The following is a 20,000-nucleotide window of genomic DNA, read 5'->3' as shown; positions in this document are numbered from 1 at the left end:
CACTGCCACCAGGAAGCTGAGACAAACATGCAGCTTCTGCCACAAACTAACGTACACGGACTACAACTCTCGCTTAACATTAACACAGATGGATCAGCCCCACCTGAAGATTATAAGACGGTTTTTAAAATCTTTTTATGGAGCAGCAATCAGAATGTTTTTACATCCAGATGGTTTAAAAAGTATTTTGTTGATTCTGGAAATATCTTCAGAACAGAAATTGTGTTGTGTCTCCACATTCAGATTTTTTAAAGATCATCAGGTATTTATTTATTTTTAAAACAGATGCTCAGCTCTGAGATTGAAATGTAATGTTAACACAGGAGAGCAGCTACATGCTAATGACTTGACTGACACAACGTGAGGATGAAGTGACACATTGCTCACCATGGTCAGGTAGGTGTAGTCGGTGGCTTTGCTCAGCCCCAGTTTCTTCTTCTCCTCTGCAGTCATGCCCTTCAGCATGCAATAGAAGACGTGGTAGTTCCTCTCATCGTGGGCCTGCAGAGAGAGGGGATGGAAATAAATGTTGCATCATAGCATCAAATAAAACATAACATTATCATGTTACAGCCGCACAGAGAAAACAGAGAAATTACTATTTGAATGAAAAAAGTAAATAAGAAAATTATATATAAAAAGCAATATACAATATTTACAATAAAATACCTTAGAGTCATGTGGTGTAACCAACAGCAGTGTATATAGGTATGCATAATACCTAATAATATATTAAGGTATAAAGTGTTATGTATATGTGCAGCATACGTCATATGCACACACACACTATAACGGAATAATACATTGCTATGAAATACATAAAATATGCATATTAGAAAATAATATTAAAATATAACAATCACAATATTGCAGTAATATGGTGATTGTTATATCGTGATATAAGAAATATAATTCAATGTAAAATAAATAGTTCTGTTATAATAATGTTATCTTACTACTACATCCTTGTATCCCATTTACTTTTATTATTATTATTATTATTATTATTATTATTATTATTATTATTATTATTATTATTAGCATCAGGTATACAAAGAGACAAATTGTGCACACATACTTGACCAATAAAGCTGATTGTGATTATTATCAGGCTATTATGTGTATATATAGATATCTAGATATTGCTGTTGGGGAAAACAATTAATGATTCTTTATTTGATCACCTAACAGCTAAAACTTCCTCTTTTATTACTTTGTACTGAAAGATTATTGAAATCCTCACAGTGTTTCTTTGTGTGCACAAATGAACACTAACCATAGCAGGTTAACTTTAGTGTGATAATGTTAATTTCTAAGAGGAGATACCTTTGATTGTTTTTGTTTTTGGGGGCACGAGATGGACCAGACATCGCCCCTACAGTGACTACACAATAGCTTCTACATTTAAACTGAAAAATACGCTTTAAAAAGTAGTTTGTTTTGTCCAAATGTTTTGGTTATTGAAATGCCAGACAAATCGTAGTTTTTTATTTTGCAGAAAATCAATGAAGAGTTAAAAGTTTGAGCAGGTTCACAAGTGTTATCATCGTGTGCCGTACCTGTCGACAGACTCTGGATTTCTCCAGCAGGTATTGCTCTATCTTGGCTCCCTCTATGGCTCCTCTCTTGTTGAAATGGATGTCGATGTATTTCCCAAAACGAGACGAGTTGTCATTGCGGATCGTTTTAGCGTTGCCAAAGGCTGGAAGAGAAACAATAGGAGCCAGGGATGATGATGGTTTCATATGGACACATGGATAACTCTGTATTTGTGTACTTTTGTGCATAGTTGTGTGTTTTTATGAGGTTTCACATGTAAGAACATTTTCAAGGAAACGTCGTAAAATAGTCGTAAAAAAAAGCCAGGGAACTAGTGGGACGCTCTAAAAATAAAGCAAATGCACCATCAACGAGGTAGGGATCATTTCATTGGTCAACACTAAACCTGCCGTTCTATTGGTTGGGGACTTTTGACAGAGTTATTGCACAGAAATCCAAGAGCAGAGGATAAATCTGAGAGCAGCATGCAGTTTGAGGAGAAGCAGAACAAATCTAAGCACAATCAGGGGCTATGTGCGTGTGAGGGCATGGTTTTGAGAGAAAGCATTACAACATTTAAACATGAATTCATGAAGGCATGCCTTCAAATAAAAAAACACGCTCTTGAATAAAGATAGTAAAAAAAGCCATAGTGTATCTTTTATTATGTTCCATGACGGAGAACCTAAAGAGTTTGTTTTTCTTTTAGGTAAAGCATTCACACTGCTGGATTAGAGTGTGCAGAGAGAGAGAGGGATCTACAGCTATCAGACTTGTATCACCTGCTTAGACATAAAGTGCACCTGTAGTGTTGGGAAGGTTTTGAAATGTAATAGGTTACAGATAACTAGTAACACCAATACAAATGTAATAGGTAATGTAAATATTTTAATTAATTCATCAAAGTAATGTAACTAACTACATTTCAGAGCGGCTGTGGCTCAACGGTGTGACGTGCTGACGTGGTTTGAGAGGTCGCAAAGATTGTAAAAGCGTTATATAAATGTAGTCCATTACCGATTGTTTTAAATCGGGCCACTGCCAACTTGACAGCATTATCATTGCTAGTAAACAAGCTTCCTTCATCAAAAGGAAATTATTGTTGAATTTCCAGCAGTGAAAGACGTTCTTGTTTGACGACATGGTCAGCAGCAGCCTTGGCTTGGTCGGCTGGTCACAGTCATTGAGGTTGCTTAGAGCAATGTGCATTGATTTGACTGAATGGACCTGTCTGGACGTAGAGACAGCTCCTTGTAAAGGCCCTGTCACACATATCCGTATGAGAGAAACGTATGCAGGCGCATACGAACATTTGTCAGAGTCCAAATACGTCCAACTTTTCATCGGATCAGAAAAGTGAACATTTACAGATACGCATGTCTAACCTATTGATAGAGTATCACTTACTTATACAAAATGTATCAGACGAATGCATAACGTATACAAAAATATGACGTATACAAAATATCGGCAACACGCTGGTTTACGTTGATATAAGGTAAGGTATAAGTAGTATTCATTAAGAGCTCACTGTGTTACGCTGGTGTACGTAGATATAAGGTAAGGTATAAGTAGTGTTCGTTAAGAGCTCACTGTGTTACGCTGGTGTACGTTGATATAAGGTAAGGTATAAGTAGTATTCATTAAGAGCTCACTGTGTTACGCTGGTGTACGTTGATATAAGGTAAGGTATAAGTAGTATTCATTAAGAGCTCACTGTGTTACGCTGGTGTACGTAGATATAAGGTAAGGTATAAGTAGTATTCGTTAAGAGCTCACTGTGTTACGCTGTGTACGTAGATATAAGGTAAGGTATAAGTAGTATTCATTAAGAGCTCACTGTGTTACGCTGGTGTACGTAGATATAAGGTAAGGTATAAGTAGTATTCATTAAGAGCACGCTGTGTTACGCTGGTGTACGTTGATATAAGGTAAGGTATAAGTAGTATTCATTAAGAGCTCACTGTGTTACGCTGGTGTACGTTGATATAAGGTAAGGTATAAGTAGTATTCATTAAGAGCTCACTGTGTTACGCTGGTGTACGTAGATATAAGGTAAGGTATAAGTAGTATTCATTAAGAGCTCACTGTGTTACGCTGGTGTACGTTGATATAAGGTAAGGTATAAGTAGTATTCATTAAGAGCTCACTGTGTTACGCTGGTGTACGTAGATATAAGGTAAGGTATAAGTAGTATTCATTAAGAGCTCACTGTGTTACGCTGGTGTACGTAGATATAAGGTAAGGTATAAGTAGTATTCATTAAGAGCTCACTGTGTTACGCTGGTGTACGTAGATATAAGGTAAGGTATAAGTAGTATTCATTAAGAGCTCACTGTGTTACGCTGGTGTACGTTGATATAAGGTAAGGTATAAGTAGTATTCATTAAGAGCACGCTGTGTTACGCTGGTGTACGTTGATATAAGGTAAGGTATAAGTAGTATTCATTAAGAGCTCACTGTGTTACGCTGGTGTATGTTGATATAAGGTAAGGTATAAGTAGTATTCATTAAGAGCTCACTGTGTTACGCTGGTGTACGTTGATATAAGGTAAGGTATAAGTAGTATTCATTAAGAGCACGCTGTGTTACGCTGGTGTACGTTGATATAAGGTAAGGTATAAGTAGTATTCGTTAAGAGCTCACTGTGTTACGCTGGTGTACGTAGATATAAGGTAAGGTATAAGTAGTATTCATTAAGAGCTCACTGTGTTACGCTGGTGTACGTAGATATAAGGTAAGGTATAAGTAGTATTCATTAAGAGCTCACTGTGTTACGCTGGTGTACGTTGATAAGGTAAGTATAAGTAGTATTCATTAAGAGCTCACTGTGTTACGCTGGTGTACGTTGATATAAGGTAAGGTATAAGTAGTATTCATTAAGAGCTCACTGTGTTACGCTGGTGTACGTAGATATAAGGTAAGGTATAAGTAGTATTCGTTAAGAGCTCACTGTGTTACGCTGGTGTACGTTGATATAAGGTAAGGTATAAGTAGTATTCATTAAGAGCTCACTGTGTTACGCTGGTGTACGTTGATATAAGGTAAAGTAAGGTATAAGTAGTATTCATTAAGAGCTCACTGTGTTACGCTGGTGTACGTAGATATAAGGTAAGGTATAAGTAGTATTCATTAAGAGCTCACTGTGTTACGCTGGTGTACGTTGATATAAAGTAAGGTATAAGTAGTGTTCATTAAGAGCTCACTGTGTTACGCTGGTGTATGTTGATATAAAGTAAGGTATAAGTAGTGTTCATTAAGAGCTCACTGTGTTACGCTGGTGTACGTTGATATAAGGTAAGGTATAAGTAGTATTCATTAAGAGCTCACTGTGTTACGCTGGGGTACGTAGATATAAGGTAAGGTATAAGTAGTATTCATTAAGAGCTCACTGTGTTACGCTGGTGTACGTTGATATAAGGTAAGGTATAAGTAGTGTTCATTAAGAGCTCACTGTGTTACGCTGGTGTACGTAGATATAAGGTAAGGTATAAGTAGTATTCATTAAGAGCTCACTGTGTTACGCTGGTGTACGTTGATATAAGGTAAGGTATAAGTAGTGTTCATTAAGAGCTCACTGTGTTACGCTGGTGTACGTAGATATAAGGTAAGGTATAAGTAGTATTCGTTAAGAGCTCACTGTGTTACGCTGGGGTACGTTGATATAAGGTAAGGTATAAGTAGTATTCGTTAAGAGCTCACTGTGTTACGCTGGGGTACGTTGATATAAGGTAAGGTATAAGTAGTATTCATTAAGAGCTCACTGTGTTACGCTGGGGTACGTTGATATAAGGTAAGGTATAAGTAGTACCGGACGTACCCGACGTGTGCTTCATAAGATATGCAGACGTTACGTTAAGTTAGACATACGTGAATACGGAATACGTACGTGAATATTTACCTACGTAAATATAGTACGTGAATACCTACGTGACTACGTTAGTGGTACGTTATATATCGGCTACGTCAGCTGACGGTGAATCCTTCAGCCAATTAATCGATGACGAGTGGATACCCTATTCCTACCCTATGTTAAGCTTATACCTGACGACGGAGTAACGTATTAAACGTGTTTCTACAGTACAGCTAGCGTTCAGCATGTTAGCCGTTCTCCAGCATCAGCATGACGTGAACCAGATGGCACTTTTCCAGCTCCGTTGGCCAGACGCTCTACGTTTTAAATAAGTAAGTGATACGCTATCAATGTTTGACATACGTATAATAATTTGTTTTGTATTTGTTATGTATACGTCAGCTACAACACCGCTGTGGAAAAGTTGGACGTATTTGGACTCTGACACATTTTGAGTTAATTTTCATATACGCCGGCATGTTTCATACAGAACTGTGTAACAGGGCCGTATGTCTGGCGTGTTCGGCATATCGTCTGCGTCCTTCAAACAATCACAACTTACCCTTAATTTATATCAACGTATTGCCGATATATCGTATGGCCTGCGTTTTACGGAAATATACCAAAAGGCATTTCTTTTTGTCCAAAAGATGCAAAGCAACAGAATAAGTGTTATATTTTACATATTAGATTCTTTGCAAAAATAATATATTTGGATGTTATAAGACCTTAGTAATCACCAATATTTTGATTAGTCACTGTAATTTAATTATATATATATTTTTCTCAGTAGATGCAACAGATTACAATTACATTTATGTTGTACTTTAATTATGTAACTATTGTTTCTCTTGTTACATATTTATGCACATAGGACAAGAATATTTTATCCTCTTGTCCAGGAGTTCAACCTAACTTGAGTCTTTTTAAATGGCTGTTCTCACACAGAAGTCTAAGCCCTTTGAACGCACCGGGCAGAGCCACTCATCATGTCGTGAAAAGATTAAGTATTTCTTCTGAATAATGTATATTCAAGCATATACAGTTTACTGTGTGTGTGTGTGTGTGTGTGTGTGTGTGTGTGTGTGTGTGTGTGTGCGTGCGTGCGTGCGTGCGTGCGTGCGTGCGTGTGTGTGTGCGTGTGTGTGTGCGAGTGTGAGTGTGTGTGTTCCCACCTTCTAGTATAGGGTTTGCCTCCAGGACCTGCTGTTCTATCCAGGAGTGTTGCCCGCTGATTGCTGCCAGGAACTGAAGGATCAGTTTTGTGCTTTCGGTCTTCCCTGCTCCAGACTCACCACTAATACATTTCACACACACACACACACACACACACACACACACACACACACACACACACACACACACACTGTTTTTCCGAACAAAAGCCTTTCTTTGACAACAAACTAACTTTTTCTTTGCACCAGTGTTCAACACAAATCTCTATACTATGTAAGAACTTTGTCTTATAAATCAGGAAACAGAAAATATATATACTTGGTAAATATAGATATTACTGTTAAAAGGAAATAACTATTTAAACAATATATTGCCAGACCAAGCACTATGGACCAACTATCAGTACATGACTTTTTGACTATTATTTATTAATTCAGATTTTGGTTGGTAGATTTGAAAAATATGATGCCCGAGGTTTATTTAAATCCTCTCACCTTTCTGAGCAGTGTGTTAATGTGCACCGCCAGTGTGTGTGATAATGTCACTGGAGTTTTCTAATGTCACTCTGAGGTCATTGTGCAAATCAGATACAGTGAAAGTAACCACAAGCAGAATTGAAATGTAAGCTTCAGTTTGATTTGTGTTATCAGTGTCTCTTTCAGTCTGGGGGTCTGGCTCTTTTGTAGGAGGAGTGAGGGGCTTTAATGTGTCGCTGTCCAGGGCACAACTGCCTTATAATCACTTAATGAGTGTTGCGTGTTGGAGGTACTTTATCATAATCAAAAGCATTTGGCAAATCAAAATGCACAGTAATCCATCCAATAGGTGGCGAGATATTTCACTCTGGACCAAAGTTTTGAACCAACAGACATTGTGGATAAAACTCAGACCTTCTAGCTGCAGTCTGAACTCTTTCCTACCTGATGATACAGCACTGGTCGCGATTGTTCCTCTGCATGTTGAAGTAACAGTTGTCAGCAATGGCAAAGATGTGGGGGGGCATTTCGCCAATCTTCTTGTTGGTGTAGAGGCGGATCTGGTCCGCCGTGTAGATGGGCAGCAGCTGGTAGGGGTTGACGGCCACCAGAATAGAGCCGGTGTATGTCTGCACACAGAGAGGAAAGATTCATTACGGCTTTTTAAAGGAAAACCTCAGTCACAAAATGACAATTTGTATAGCAACTACTCACCCGTGTTATCTTGAATTCTTGAAGAAAATGTTATTTTTCTTGCATGCTTCCATGGTGAACGAAGAATCCAAAAACAGAGGAAAGTCATGATGTATTGAAGTAGACGGAGGCAGCATTTAAAAAAGGCAAAAATATTAAAACACCCGTGTACAAACTCTCACAAATCTCATGCAGTATAATCCAAGTCTCATTTATCCAGTCGTATGCTCACTACTTCCGAAACATACATTTTCACTAAAACGTTCCACATCAACAGTCTCATTCCTGCGTAGGCGGTGCTACACATCTGTACAAGTGTGGACGAGTCCTAAGTGTTTTAAATAGTTATACTGCACAAGTTGTGTGAGAGTTTGTAAACAGATATTTTTGATATAATTTTGCTGTTGTTAAATATTTCAATTCATCAAGACTTTTCTGCATTTTTGCCTTATTCGTTCATTGTGGAGGTATACGAGAAGAAATCTAAAAGTTTTGTTTGAAAATCCCAAAGTTTTGCTCTAAATGAGACTGGAGTTTTGAGGACTTTATGGTGCATTGCAGTTGTACTAGGAAGTTGGAATTCCTGAGTTCCCAATCAGAAATTGGAACGCCCCCTGAAGTCGATTTCCGACTCAGAAAGTCAGGAGAACCTCACGACCTCTAAATCTGAAAAGGCTGCACGGCACATTAAATAAGTGAAAGCCATAGTAATATACTGTTTAGTAGCACTTCTGTCATTGTTCCATCTTATTAAATCAGTCATGCACACAGTGTTGTCCAACTTCTATCTGTAGACATGTCGTTACAGTGTTTGTATGAGATAGAAATATTACGTAATGCGTTATCAAGGTTGCATCCAACTGGTATTTCTATGGCTAACAAAGCAATTATTTTTTCAATTTGTTAATGGAACTCAGTCAACTCGGGTGTGACATCATTCCCAGCCCCGAGTCCCGAACACACACCATTAAAACTCCCTCTTTCAATCAGATGTTGCCAAGTTGTCACTCTGATCGAGACTGGCCTATAGAGGCAGTGTCTTACATCTTTCAGTCCACAAGATTCAGCTCACCAAAAAACAAAGCTTTGGGATTTGTGAAGAAAACTTATGGATTTTCTTACAAATCTTTTGGATTTGCATCAATATATTTTTAATTACAATAAAACAATCTTTTTATTGCAGTGCTGATAGTTTTGCTCTCAAACTTATTCAGTTTATATATAGATAATAATAATAATAATAATAATAATAATAATAATAATAATAATAATAATAATAATAATAATAATAATAAAGACACTAAATACTACAATGTTGAGTGTACAGTATGTCACACTCAATGAGAGCAGTCACTTATCACAAAAATGAAGATGCAATGTTCATACAGAGCAAAACCAAGTAAACGGTGAGTTTCATTTCATATTGAGATGACACATCTGACTAAATTGTACACTACCGGCTTTTATTTACAAAATGTACTGCTAGCTTTTGTCACGTTTTTAAAGGAAACCCAGGATTGTGTATGAGACAGATCACTGCTAACATGAAACATTCAAAAAGTGCAACATTCATGCAGTTTACAGATACAGCTAAGCTACAGCAAAAGGTTTATTTGAGGCCTTGCAGGTTTTGCATTAAAGGTGTGCATTAAATACATGTATTAAGTGCGTTATTTCCATCTGAGGCGGTCTCTCTCTCCAGCCATGCTTGACGTGCAGGAGCTGACTTACCCTGCCACCACAGTTTGTCTTCAGAGGAAACAGGAAAAAAAGGGAAGAAGGAAGTGGGAGAGAGAAACATCTAAATGAAGAAGCAAGAAATTGAGGAGAGAGCAGAAAAACAGCTAACGACCGACGCATGAGGTTGGACTTGTGAAGTAACTCTGGGAGGGTGTTAGCCCTGCGTAAAGGTATAAAAGCTTTAGTAGGCCTTAAGGAGGCAAAAAGATAACGCAGCAGTGTTGGTGGGATTGTAATTATGAATGGACTAAGGTAAGACATTACTGTTATAGTTTATAAACCATTCAACATTTATATACTTTACTTTACTGTTTACATCTCTGTGTATACATATTTATTACTTCTCATTACACATTTCAATTTATATTCTCAAATTGTTGTATGTATGTTTGTTTGTATGTTTTTATGAAATGTTTTTTTTATTATTGTAAAGCGTCTTTGAGTATTTAGAAAAGCACTATATAAATGAATTGTATCATTATTTTTATTATATACATTTACTACATTCCTGTTTACATAAAAAAATTGCTTTAATCACCTGTATACCAAAAAATATATTTTATTTTATTCTATATTTTATATGTTGTCACAATGTCAGAGTTTTACTACAGGATTATTGTGGGCAAAAAAAACAAAAACAATGCCCGGCTGAACAACAGGCCTGGTATGAACAAGAATATATGAACAATAAATATGAATCTTACCGATCCAGTCAGTTACAGTAACAAATCACACAAACTGAAGTGCACAGTGATTATGGCTCTACCGCTCAAAACATATCGAGATAACTCAAAGCATCTTGTAGACATGTTGTCAACCATTCCTACTTCAGCTTCCTGGTTGTGGTCTGAGGTGCAGCATGTTTGCATAGACCAACTACACTGTACATTTACTACCACTTAACAACTTTACTGTCAATTTCTTCTCTGCTCTGTTCGCCAACAGCTGTCTGCTCTGAGCTCATCCACCATCGATCTCTCTCTCTCTCTTGCTCAACCACACACTCGCTACGCTACTCTTGTGTTGTGTTTCCATCGCATGGCTCGGCTCTGCTACCATGCAGTTAAAACATAGCAATACATAAACATGTGGATTACACTTTAACCCGGCCTTGGCCATATTTCATCGGTAGTACTGCGAGCACCAAAGCGTGTTTACTTCATCTACTCTCCTTCGCATAGATCACATGCGTGTGCGCATAAATGTTTTCATGAGCAGGTTATAGTTGTGAAGTATATCAGTATCCGTGTGCAGTAGTAGTATACGAACAGTAATGCGTTATACTCACATATATGAGTTTGTCTCTGTATCTGATGAGCAGGTTGCGGAGGATGCCAGCTTCGTTGAGGTCTCCCAGGCGGATCATATCCTCCACACCGTGGATGGAGGTGGGATGCATTGGCTTGATGTTGGTTGCATTCTGAGGGGAGATCCAGTGCTCCTGGTGGGGAAGAGGGAGGGAAGCAGGGTTATTATAGGAAAATGAAACTAAAACTAAAGCAGAAATCAGCAGTGAACATTTGTGTTAGTAAACTAAAACTAAATTAAGACGATCCTCTAAGAAACTAAACTAAACCAAAGCGTAACGGAAACTATGGTTAAAAAACTAATACAAATAAAATAACTTTTTGTAACAAAGAAGTGTTGCAGCACTTACATTTCCTTCATCATCCAGCACCTGGATCTGTCCTGAGTCGCAGAGTTTGACCACTGCACCGACCGGCACCTCAAACTCCCGACCGGTCTTCAAGTCCAACCAGACATAGTCGCCCTGGAAAGTAATGAAATACTAAGACCAAAACCAGGATTGTGATATGGATCATAATTTAGTCGAATTACCATCAGAGAAAGAATCAAAATTTGAAATGAATGTCAAAATAACAGAAATAAGGACGATTGCATGAGTAATCAGAACCATAAAGTAACCATGTCTTTATTCAAGCATAGAGGTTGATCAGCCCCATGATTAGAATACAATCAATATTAAATAACTGAATCATAACCATTTTCACACTGCACCTAGACCAGGCTTACTGCAGTGTGGACACATGAGAAACCTCTTAACCCAAGCAGACTGTGGGTTAAATAAGCCCTCATATCATCTTACTCTTTATTTCCTTTACTTGACTGAAGGTGTTACATTAAAGGGTAACTTCTGTATTTTTCAACCTGGACCCTATTGTCCCATGTTTTTTGGGGAAAACAATAAATAAATAAATAAAGTTGAAAATACCGAAGTTAACCTTGAAGACTCTGCAGGGTTAGTTAACTAAGTGCAGTCTGAAAAGGTGAAATCAACCCCAGATGATCTCCTGATCCAGGCAGACATTCCAGCTGGACTGGAAGCTTCTGGAAAGGTCAACACACAAAATGTGTACCAGGAATTTGTTGAGGTGGACAGGGAGGACATCTTACCAGCGGACAGTCGTGATGTAGGAGAGGAAAGAAGGGTTAGTACAGACATCTACTGCACACATCAGAAGCGTTTGCATAAACATTCCTGTCTAACTATGTAAAGTGACTCCCTCCAGGATGCAGGTAGTCGGTTACAATGGACTCCAACAGCAATCTTTTAAAACCCAGGTGGGGGTTAAACAAACAAAACTGCTGTTCTGAAGCTTTTTCCAAACATCTGGAGAAAATAAATCATGTTTCCGCTTTTTTTTTATAACCTTTCCCAAGTTTCCTTATCCTAATAAAAGATTGCACCCGGAAATGATTGTCTTTGCTTAATTTAAAAGGTAAAGCTAAATTCTAAAGAAAAACGTGTTGATTTACATACAAAACATTACGTTAGTATTTTTCTTGTCTTGTACAAAAACAGCAAGAACATTATGTAATTTCCAGCTGGGCAGGAAATAAAGTCAACAGGTTCGTAATCCATTTTATTGTGCAGTGGATGCAATATATTTTTAAACTAGATCCATAGAAAATATCTTCAAAACAGCAGTAAGTTTCTGGGGTTTCCTAAAGATGCAAATATACAAATGATTACTATGGGACTGTCTGTGACTTGAATGTAATACTGTAGTAAAGCATGAGAGGTTAAGACTTGGGGTTAGTCACCACAAGGTGCCTAAACACCTCTCAAGTCACACCTGCAGCATAGTGCACTTCTCAGCTGTCCATCTGTATGCTCTGAATCATCCAAACTCAGATTTTTTCTAAAACCTGCAAAAACAATGGCTAAGTACACAGCTTCTGTTTATCATTAACAGTTAGCTGTTTGCGTTTGTCGTTCACAGCCAACGCTATCTTTAAAAGGTACGTTAAACAAACACTTTCCAAAAAGGTTTTCAAAAAACATGTAGTGGAGTAAAAAGTACAATATTTGTTTCAGAATGGTGAGTAGAAGTATAAAGTAGCATTACTCAAGTAAAGTACAAGAAACACAATACAGGACGTTCAGTTTGAATAACAGATCCATGAGTTTGAAGGCTAATCAGATGCCAAAACACTGCAAAGTGGTTTATAATACTATATGAATACTACTATGAGACCGGGTTCTATTACTCTGGAAAGTTATCACAAGGGCAATCGTATTTCCACATAGAGATAAAGTCGGTCTGAAGACAGTCTGGAGGTGCTGGTAGGTACACTGTGTTACCTTTTACAGGTTCTCTGTCTTTATGCTGAGCTAAGTTAAACGGCTACTGGCTATATATATATATATATATATATATATATATATATATATATATATATATATATATAGCCTTATATTTAAAGGAAAGATATGAAAATGACATCAAGCATCTTAAGAAGCTCTTCATAAGAATAAGCATATTGCCCAAAATGTGTAACTATTCCTTGGAGGAACAGTAGAGATATGCTTTGTGTTGCTCACAAACATGGCCACAAATTGTTGTCTTTGTGCCACAGTTTTTAATAACACACACGCACACGCATACACACACACACACACACACACACACACACATACACACACACACACACACACACACACACACACACACGTACGTTAAAAACTTAAACACAGTTTTCAGATATACAATTAGGATTTGTGACTCACAATGGATCCAAAACAGAAAACCACATTCTTGTGATTCATGAATAATTATTTTAACATACAGTTATGTCATTTAAAATAAGACAGCATCTCTCTCTCTCTCTCTCTCTCTCTCTCTCTCTCACACACACACACACACACACACACACACACACACACACACACACACACACACACACACACACACAATGCCACACACAAATATAATTCATATTTGATGCATGAAACAAGGGAACACACGCACATGTCTTAAGCAACACAAATCCCATATAAAGACATATAATTATGACTCATGAAACTTAAAACACTTTCACACATACGCACACTAACACACACACACACACTGAGTTGCATACCAGCAGCAGTGTGCTTTGTTTCATCACAGTGTTAACATTGCGTAGCAGCGCCCATTTGGCCAGATCCTTCTCATAAAGTTCCACATATTCCTGACGCTTGTACATCTTTGCGTGCACGGTACAAACTTGTACACTCTGACAATGATATCTGATGTGAGCAGACTTCTATCCAACACAGACATGGAAAAAAAATCCACAGGTGCAGGTGGAAAGGTGTGGAAATGGATCCGATGTTTGTATCATTTCTTCCTTACACACGCAGGTGAATGATTTTAATTCATCACAGATTAAATTCCAGCAGATCACACCTCTGTTTCTCTTCCCTGGGGTCATCTAAAAAAGTTGAAATGCTCTTTAAGTGATGAAGTCAAGAAAAACAGGTCCAATATGAAACATCTTACAACGGGTTAAACTTGCTGGTTTGTGACCTTCAGTCCCGTCTCTCTGTATATTTCTTGTCCACTTTGAGGATTTAAAAACAGCAACTAAAATCCAGCCTTCTGATCATTTTCAGATCACTTTGAAGTTTCCACTGCAGTAACATTTTGGGACAATCCTGCTCTCTCTCTCCCTCTCTCTCTATCACACTCACACTTTGTTAACCCAGCCCCCCATAACCTCCCCTGTCGCCCATGGCAACAACAAGTCACTTCCTCCTCAGTCCTGTGGTGTTGGATTTCTGAAGAGATAAAAACACTACAGTCTTACTGTCAATTCTGCAGGTAATGAACTGTGTTTAATGACTAAGAAAAAGTAAGGGCAATAGCCTAAGTCTATTTGTATACTACCTGTACTCCTGTAGTAACTGTACTTAAATACAATTTTGAAGTACTTGTACTTTACTTTAGTCTATCGCTTTTATGAAACTTTCTTCGGCTAGGGACCCAAAACAGGGGAGAAAGCTTCCCAAGGACCTCCCTATTCTATTTTCTTATGTTGTGTGTTTTATTTGTTGTTTTGATGGACAATTTAACATCAGGGAAGGAAAGCCGTTGAAAATGTGCCTGTTGGCTATAGCACATTTACAATGATGTTGATTACTGTGCATTGTCCCTGAAAATAAATGAAATAAAATAAAATGAATAAATTATCCTTACACCGATTAAACATATGCCAAGTCCATTTGTACTCTGAGATGCCATTGGAACTTTGTATTGTAATACTTATCAACCTGAATACTTCAAACCTGTTTCATAGTGATAAACAGAAACCCGTTTCAATTTGATCTGGTCTGCCACCATTGTGCCCCTGAGCAAGGCACTTAACCCTGAGCTGCTCCAGGGAGACTGTCCCTGTACTTAGTTCACTGGAAGTTGCTCTGGATAAGAGCGTCTGATGAATGACCTGTAATGTAAAAAATATATTCCGGGTGCTTTGTAATCAGATGTCGCTTTAGCTTGACTGATGGCTTTGTTTGCTCGCATGGCAAACGTTTGGTCCCCTGTCGCTCTTAAAACCATACTCAAAATAACTGTCTCCATATTATCTCAATTTAGCTAGTTTGGGCGTCACTAGTAATGTGGACCGAGTCAAATATTTCTCCTTGCTCGCCTGCTAGCTAGCTACCTAGTTTTATTAGTGCAAATGGCAGGCCCCCTTTGAGAATCACTGTTCTACTCCACTACATCTCAAATACAAATATTGTACTTTTTACTAAACTACATTTGTCTGTTTTAGTTACTCCACTGCCAGCAGGTTGTGTTTTTTATGCAAATGTCTCGACAACTGTTGGATGAATTGTTGTGAAATTTGGTACATACATTCATCGTCCCCTGAGGATGAACTGTAATATCTTTGACTGCCTCACCTGTGCTTTGTGTTCAGTACTGATTATCAAATGGGGGCGGCAGTAGCTCAGTCCGTAGGGAATTGGCTTGGGAACCGGAGTACGAGTCCACACTTCTAGTAAGGAGGACTGGAACTTTTAGAGGCGCCAGTTCTCTTTCTGAGCACGGCTGAGGTGCATTTTATAGGCACCGGACCCCCACACTGCTCCCCGAGTGCTGTATATATAAGAGCTGCCCATTTCCAAATGTTAACATGTTAACATACTAAATTAGCACAGAGAATAACATCAACATGCTAACCATTGTCATTGTGAGGATGCTAGCATTTAGCTTTGGTTCTGCGATGAACGTTTTTTGAGTGTGTGTTACATATATGTCAGTTTAATTAAGTAAATACTCCGTCTGGCAAACTGAGCCATCTGAACATTACACCACCAAGCACCTGTCACACACACACACACACACACACACACACACACACACACACACACACACACACACACACACACACACACACACACACACACACACACACAAACACACACACACACACACACACAGCCTGTAACAGAGCAAAGAGAGAGCGGGGCCAACGGCAAACTATCAGAAACCACATGTTGAATTATTTAACACAGAGGATCTGTTTGGTGTCTGTTTTTTATGTCTCCCCTTTTATATTTCTTCTTCTGTCTTTCTTTTTCTTCACCTCTTTCTCCCTCCTATACATGACAGCACATGTGCTGATGTGCAGGTTGATATAATTTAGATGAGCTTGGTAACTGATAGTCTTATCGAGACGACACTGAAGTCAAAGTGCTTTTCTATCGATTATTTGTTTTCTTAACTAATAACTTGTCAAATAAATTACAAAACTACAAATAAAACCAAAATATGTCTGCTTTAGGATGAATGAAAGGTAGCAAACCACTATTCAGCAACCATGTCCTGCAACTGGCCCAAATAATATGAGGATTTTGAAAGGAGTATGTATAGCATCATAAAGCAATACAGTTATGTTAGTTTGGATCTGACACATGACCTTTGTACTATACTCACTCTAATCTGGGGGATAAATCACAAACACTAAAAATAATGACAAAAAAAAGATGCAAGGGAGAAAAAGACGACTGGATAGGTTTGCTGTATAAAAATAAATAAATAAAAAGTTATTGACTAAGAGCTGATACTGTAAAAATGCAAACAATTGTTTCATGGCTCACTGGTTGACCTGCATTTTCCTCAAACAAACATTTAGCTGAGAGTGTCTTTCATGACAGCATTCTCCCATCATCAGTCTCACATTGAGAGGCTTTTTACACAAGTCATTTATAGATGAATCCCCAAGGTCAACTAACCAGACACGACAGCAAATGGAGACGGCCATGATAATTCATGACCCAGTAGAGTGGTTCATTTTCAGCTACCAGGCTTGAGGTTTGGTTTGGGGAAGCCATCATGCATTAAAGGTAAATGTTTTCTACGCATCGTTGCTGCAAAATACATAAATTCGCTTTATTTCTCCTTCAAAGCATTTGTTCTGAAAACCATGATGGCTGGTAGCCTAAGAGTTAGTTCACTGTAAGTCGCTCCGGACAAGAGCGTCTGCTAAACGACCTGTAATGTAATATAATATGTATGCTTTTGAAACGGGCCACTCTGTACTTTTATTTTTGGTACTTCAAGTATATTTTGATGCTGATATTTTTGTACTTTTACTTTAGTAACATTTTGAATGCAGGACTTTTACTTCTAACAGTATTTCTTCACTTATTACAGAACTTTATTAATCTCGAAGGAAATTATTGTGCCAGAGATTGCTCAAAAGTTAAGACATAAGGATAAAAAACACATTAGAGTAATACATATTAAGTGTATAAGAAGTAATACTAACACCAGTGCCTAAAATAATAACAGTAAAAGTAAGATAAATGTATATATATAGGGGTGCTGTGGTAGGGGAAACACTGATGTATCAGAATACTTGTTACACCACTGCCCTGAAACTCTTAACTCTCTAAATCCATGCTGCTAAACATAAAGATTTTTCCCAGCAGCTGCAGTATATTTTATACATCACACAGGACAGAATCTAAGAAAAGGACTTCAACCGTGACTACTGCTATAATCTCACACACACCGTGCTTTGTACCAACATGACTGAGACAAGCCACAGCGTCAGTGTGGTGTTAGCAGGACAGCAGTGATGTAATGTTCATGCTGCCTGCGGTGGGTGGGTGAGTGTTCTCATCATCTCTTTCTTCAGGTAAATAATTCAGGCCAGACATGAGCCGGGTATTCACTTACGCCTGCTCATGTCACTCCTGTGTGGAAAGGTAACAAACCACCTAGAGGACAGATAGAACAAGTGGTTTAGGTTTGAGACGCCTTCCATAAACCACAACCTCCCCATCTCTCCATCGCCCTAACTCCCTGTAATACATCTATTATCACTAATAAAGGCATACAACATTTTCATATATATTTAACATTTCCACTAATGATAAATGAATATCCTGAACATATTCTCAAACCTGGGGAAAGAGGCAACAACACTGATGTAACATGTTTTTTTTAATTGATATGGTGAACATGTTAGCAAACAGTTACCTATTTACACATTCTGCAAATATTAAACAACATTATCATTGGTCAATGGCCCCATGGAGATTATAAATTCTATATTCACTCTTTCTGTAGCTCTGTTTTTGGTCAACCAACTCCTGAGAGAACTAGCTGTCTCTACAGCTGCTAAATGCTCCACTATGTTCACCAGCTAGTCTCTAACTGTGTCTGTCTGTTGTTTGCTGCCGAGCAGGAAGTGGACAGTGGCTTACTGGGGCCGAAAACAACACTATGAGAACGTGAGAGTGAACTAAAACAGTGAAGTTGTGTGCCAGGAAACCAAAACTATGAGCTGAGAGTTGTAAATAAAGAGCCAGAGTCATGTGATCAATTCCATAAGAAAAATATTGCCACTTCAAAGATTTATTTTAAAAGTTATTATTATTACTATTTTTCCGGAGAGCTCTGTAACAAATGTCCCACCAGACATTTAATAAACACACAAATGGATATTCATTATCTGTAATTTCAGCTCAGTCTCTCTAACTGCAGCTTTGTAATATCTTGTTACCCTCAATGTGCACCAGGTTCACTACAAGTTATACAAACTCCCTCCAAGATGTGTAAGTGTGCACTGCAGACGGCACACTATCTGGTGAGAGGTCTTCTTCAGGTACGGGTCTGCCATCTGCTGGTGTTTATGAAACTTTTTGTTTGACTTGCAGTTACACTTTTTGTAGCAGTGTGTTGTTCCTTTGAAAATGAAAAAGACTCTGAAGGATCATTTAGACAATCACAGGACGCTGAGACTCAAATTAATCCAATTACTTTAGAGTTAGGAGCGTTTCAAGGCAGGCGGACAGAAGAGCGCTATTAAGAGGCCATATGATTGATAAAGGCACTTCCAGCTCAACTCATTTGCATTTAGATTGATCATTTAGATAAGTCAAAGGTCACAGGGTGAGATATAAAGACAAGCTGTTATTTGTCACTGAATAAACTCGCCCATAAAAAGACAGACAGACAGGCTCACCTTTCTGCTTCAGTGGACAATTAGCATTAACATTTACTCTCTATTAGGCCTCCACAAAGACGGCAAGTAGACACAGCAAGTAGACACAGCAAGTATGCTGGGAAAACATTATTATTAAAGAAATAGTCAGAGGTGGAAGAAGTATTCAGATTCTTTACTCCAGTAAAAGCAGTAATACTGCAATCAGCCAACAGAGCAGTCAAGTTAAAGAAGAAGTAATTGTGTTTGTTCTTATGTCCTGTATGGGCTAATATTGCTGATTGTTCACACTATCTCTCTCTCTGACACATACACACACACACACACACACACACACACACACACACACACACACACACACACACACACACACACACACACACACACACAGAGCAGTTCTCTTTGTGGTTGTCCAGTAAATGAGAGAGAGAGCAGCTGAATGAATGAATGAACTGAATACCAGCTGTCCATCGCAGTGGAATTTAACACGGCACTGAACACAGCAGAGACAGAAAACAATCACTAAACAAAACAGATAAACAGATGAACAGCAAACAAACAGACTTTGTGGGAATATAAAAATGTCTTCTAAACTAATTTAAAATTACAGTTAGCATCATCACTTGGCACAACATCTGCAACCAGTATAAACTCACGCTGTGTCCCCTGAAGCATGGGGCCGGTTAAGAAATCATTGATATTTATGAACTAAACAAAAGTTTTCATTGTATTGTTTCATGTAACCCTATGCATAGTTGTTTGAGATAAAGCTGAAA

At 38.1% G+C, this 20,000-nt stretch overlaps 1 protein-coding gene across 1 annotated transcript in view; it reads right to left on the bottom strand.

Moving 5' to 3' along the window:
- myo7aa (myosin VIIAa) overlaps positions 1-13,968 on the bottom strand; it is a 60,862-nt gene extending 46,894 nt beyond the window's left edge. Inside the window, 7 exon segments of the mRNA XM_029446884.1 lie at positions 388-501; positions 1,560-1,702; positions 6,568-6,689; positions 7,489-7,673; positions 10,766-10,918; positions 11,135-11,248; positions 13,864-13,968. Coding sequence (XP_029302744.1) covers positions 388-501; positions 1,560-1,702; positions 6,568-6,689; positions 7,489-7,673; positions 10,766-10,918; positions 11,135-11,248; positions 13,864-13,968 — 936 coding nt within the window.
- Positions 13,969-20,000: the final 6,032 nt, after the last annotated feature.

This window comes from Cottoperca gobio, chromosome 13 (genome assembly GCF_900634415.1).
Source record: "Cottoperca gobio chromosome 13, fCotGob3.1, whole genome shotgun sequence".
Lineage (NCBI taxonomy): Eukaryota > Metazoa > Chordata > Actinopteri > Perciformes > Bovichtidae > Cottoperca > Cottoperca gobio.
The sequence above is the reverse complement of the archived record's forward strand: the minus strand, read 5'-3'. Positions and strand labels throughout refer to the sequence as shown.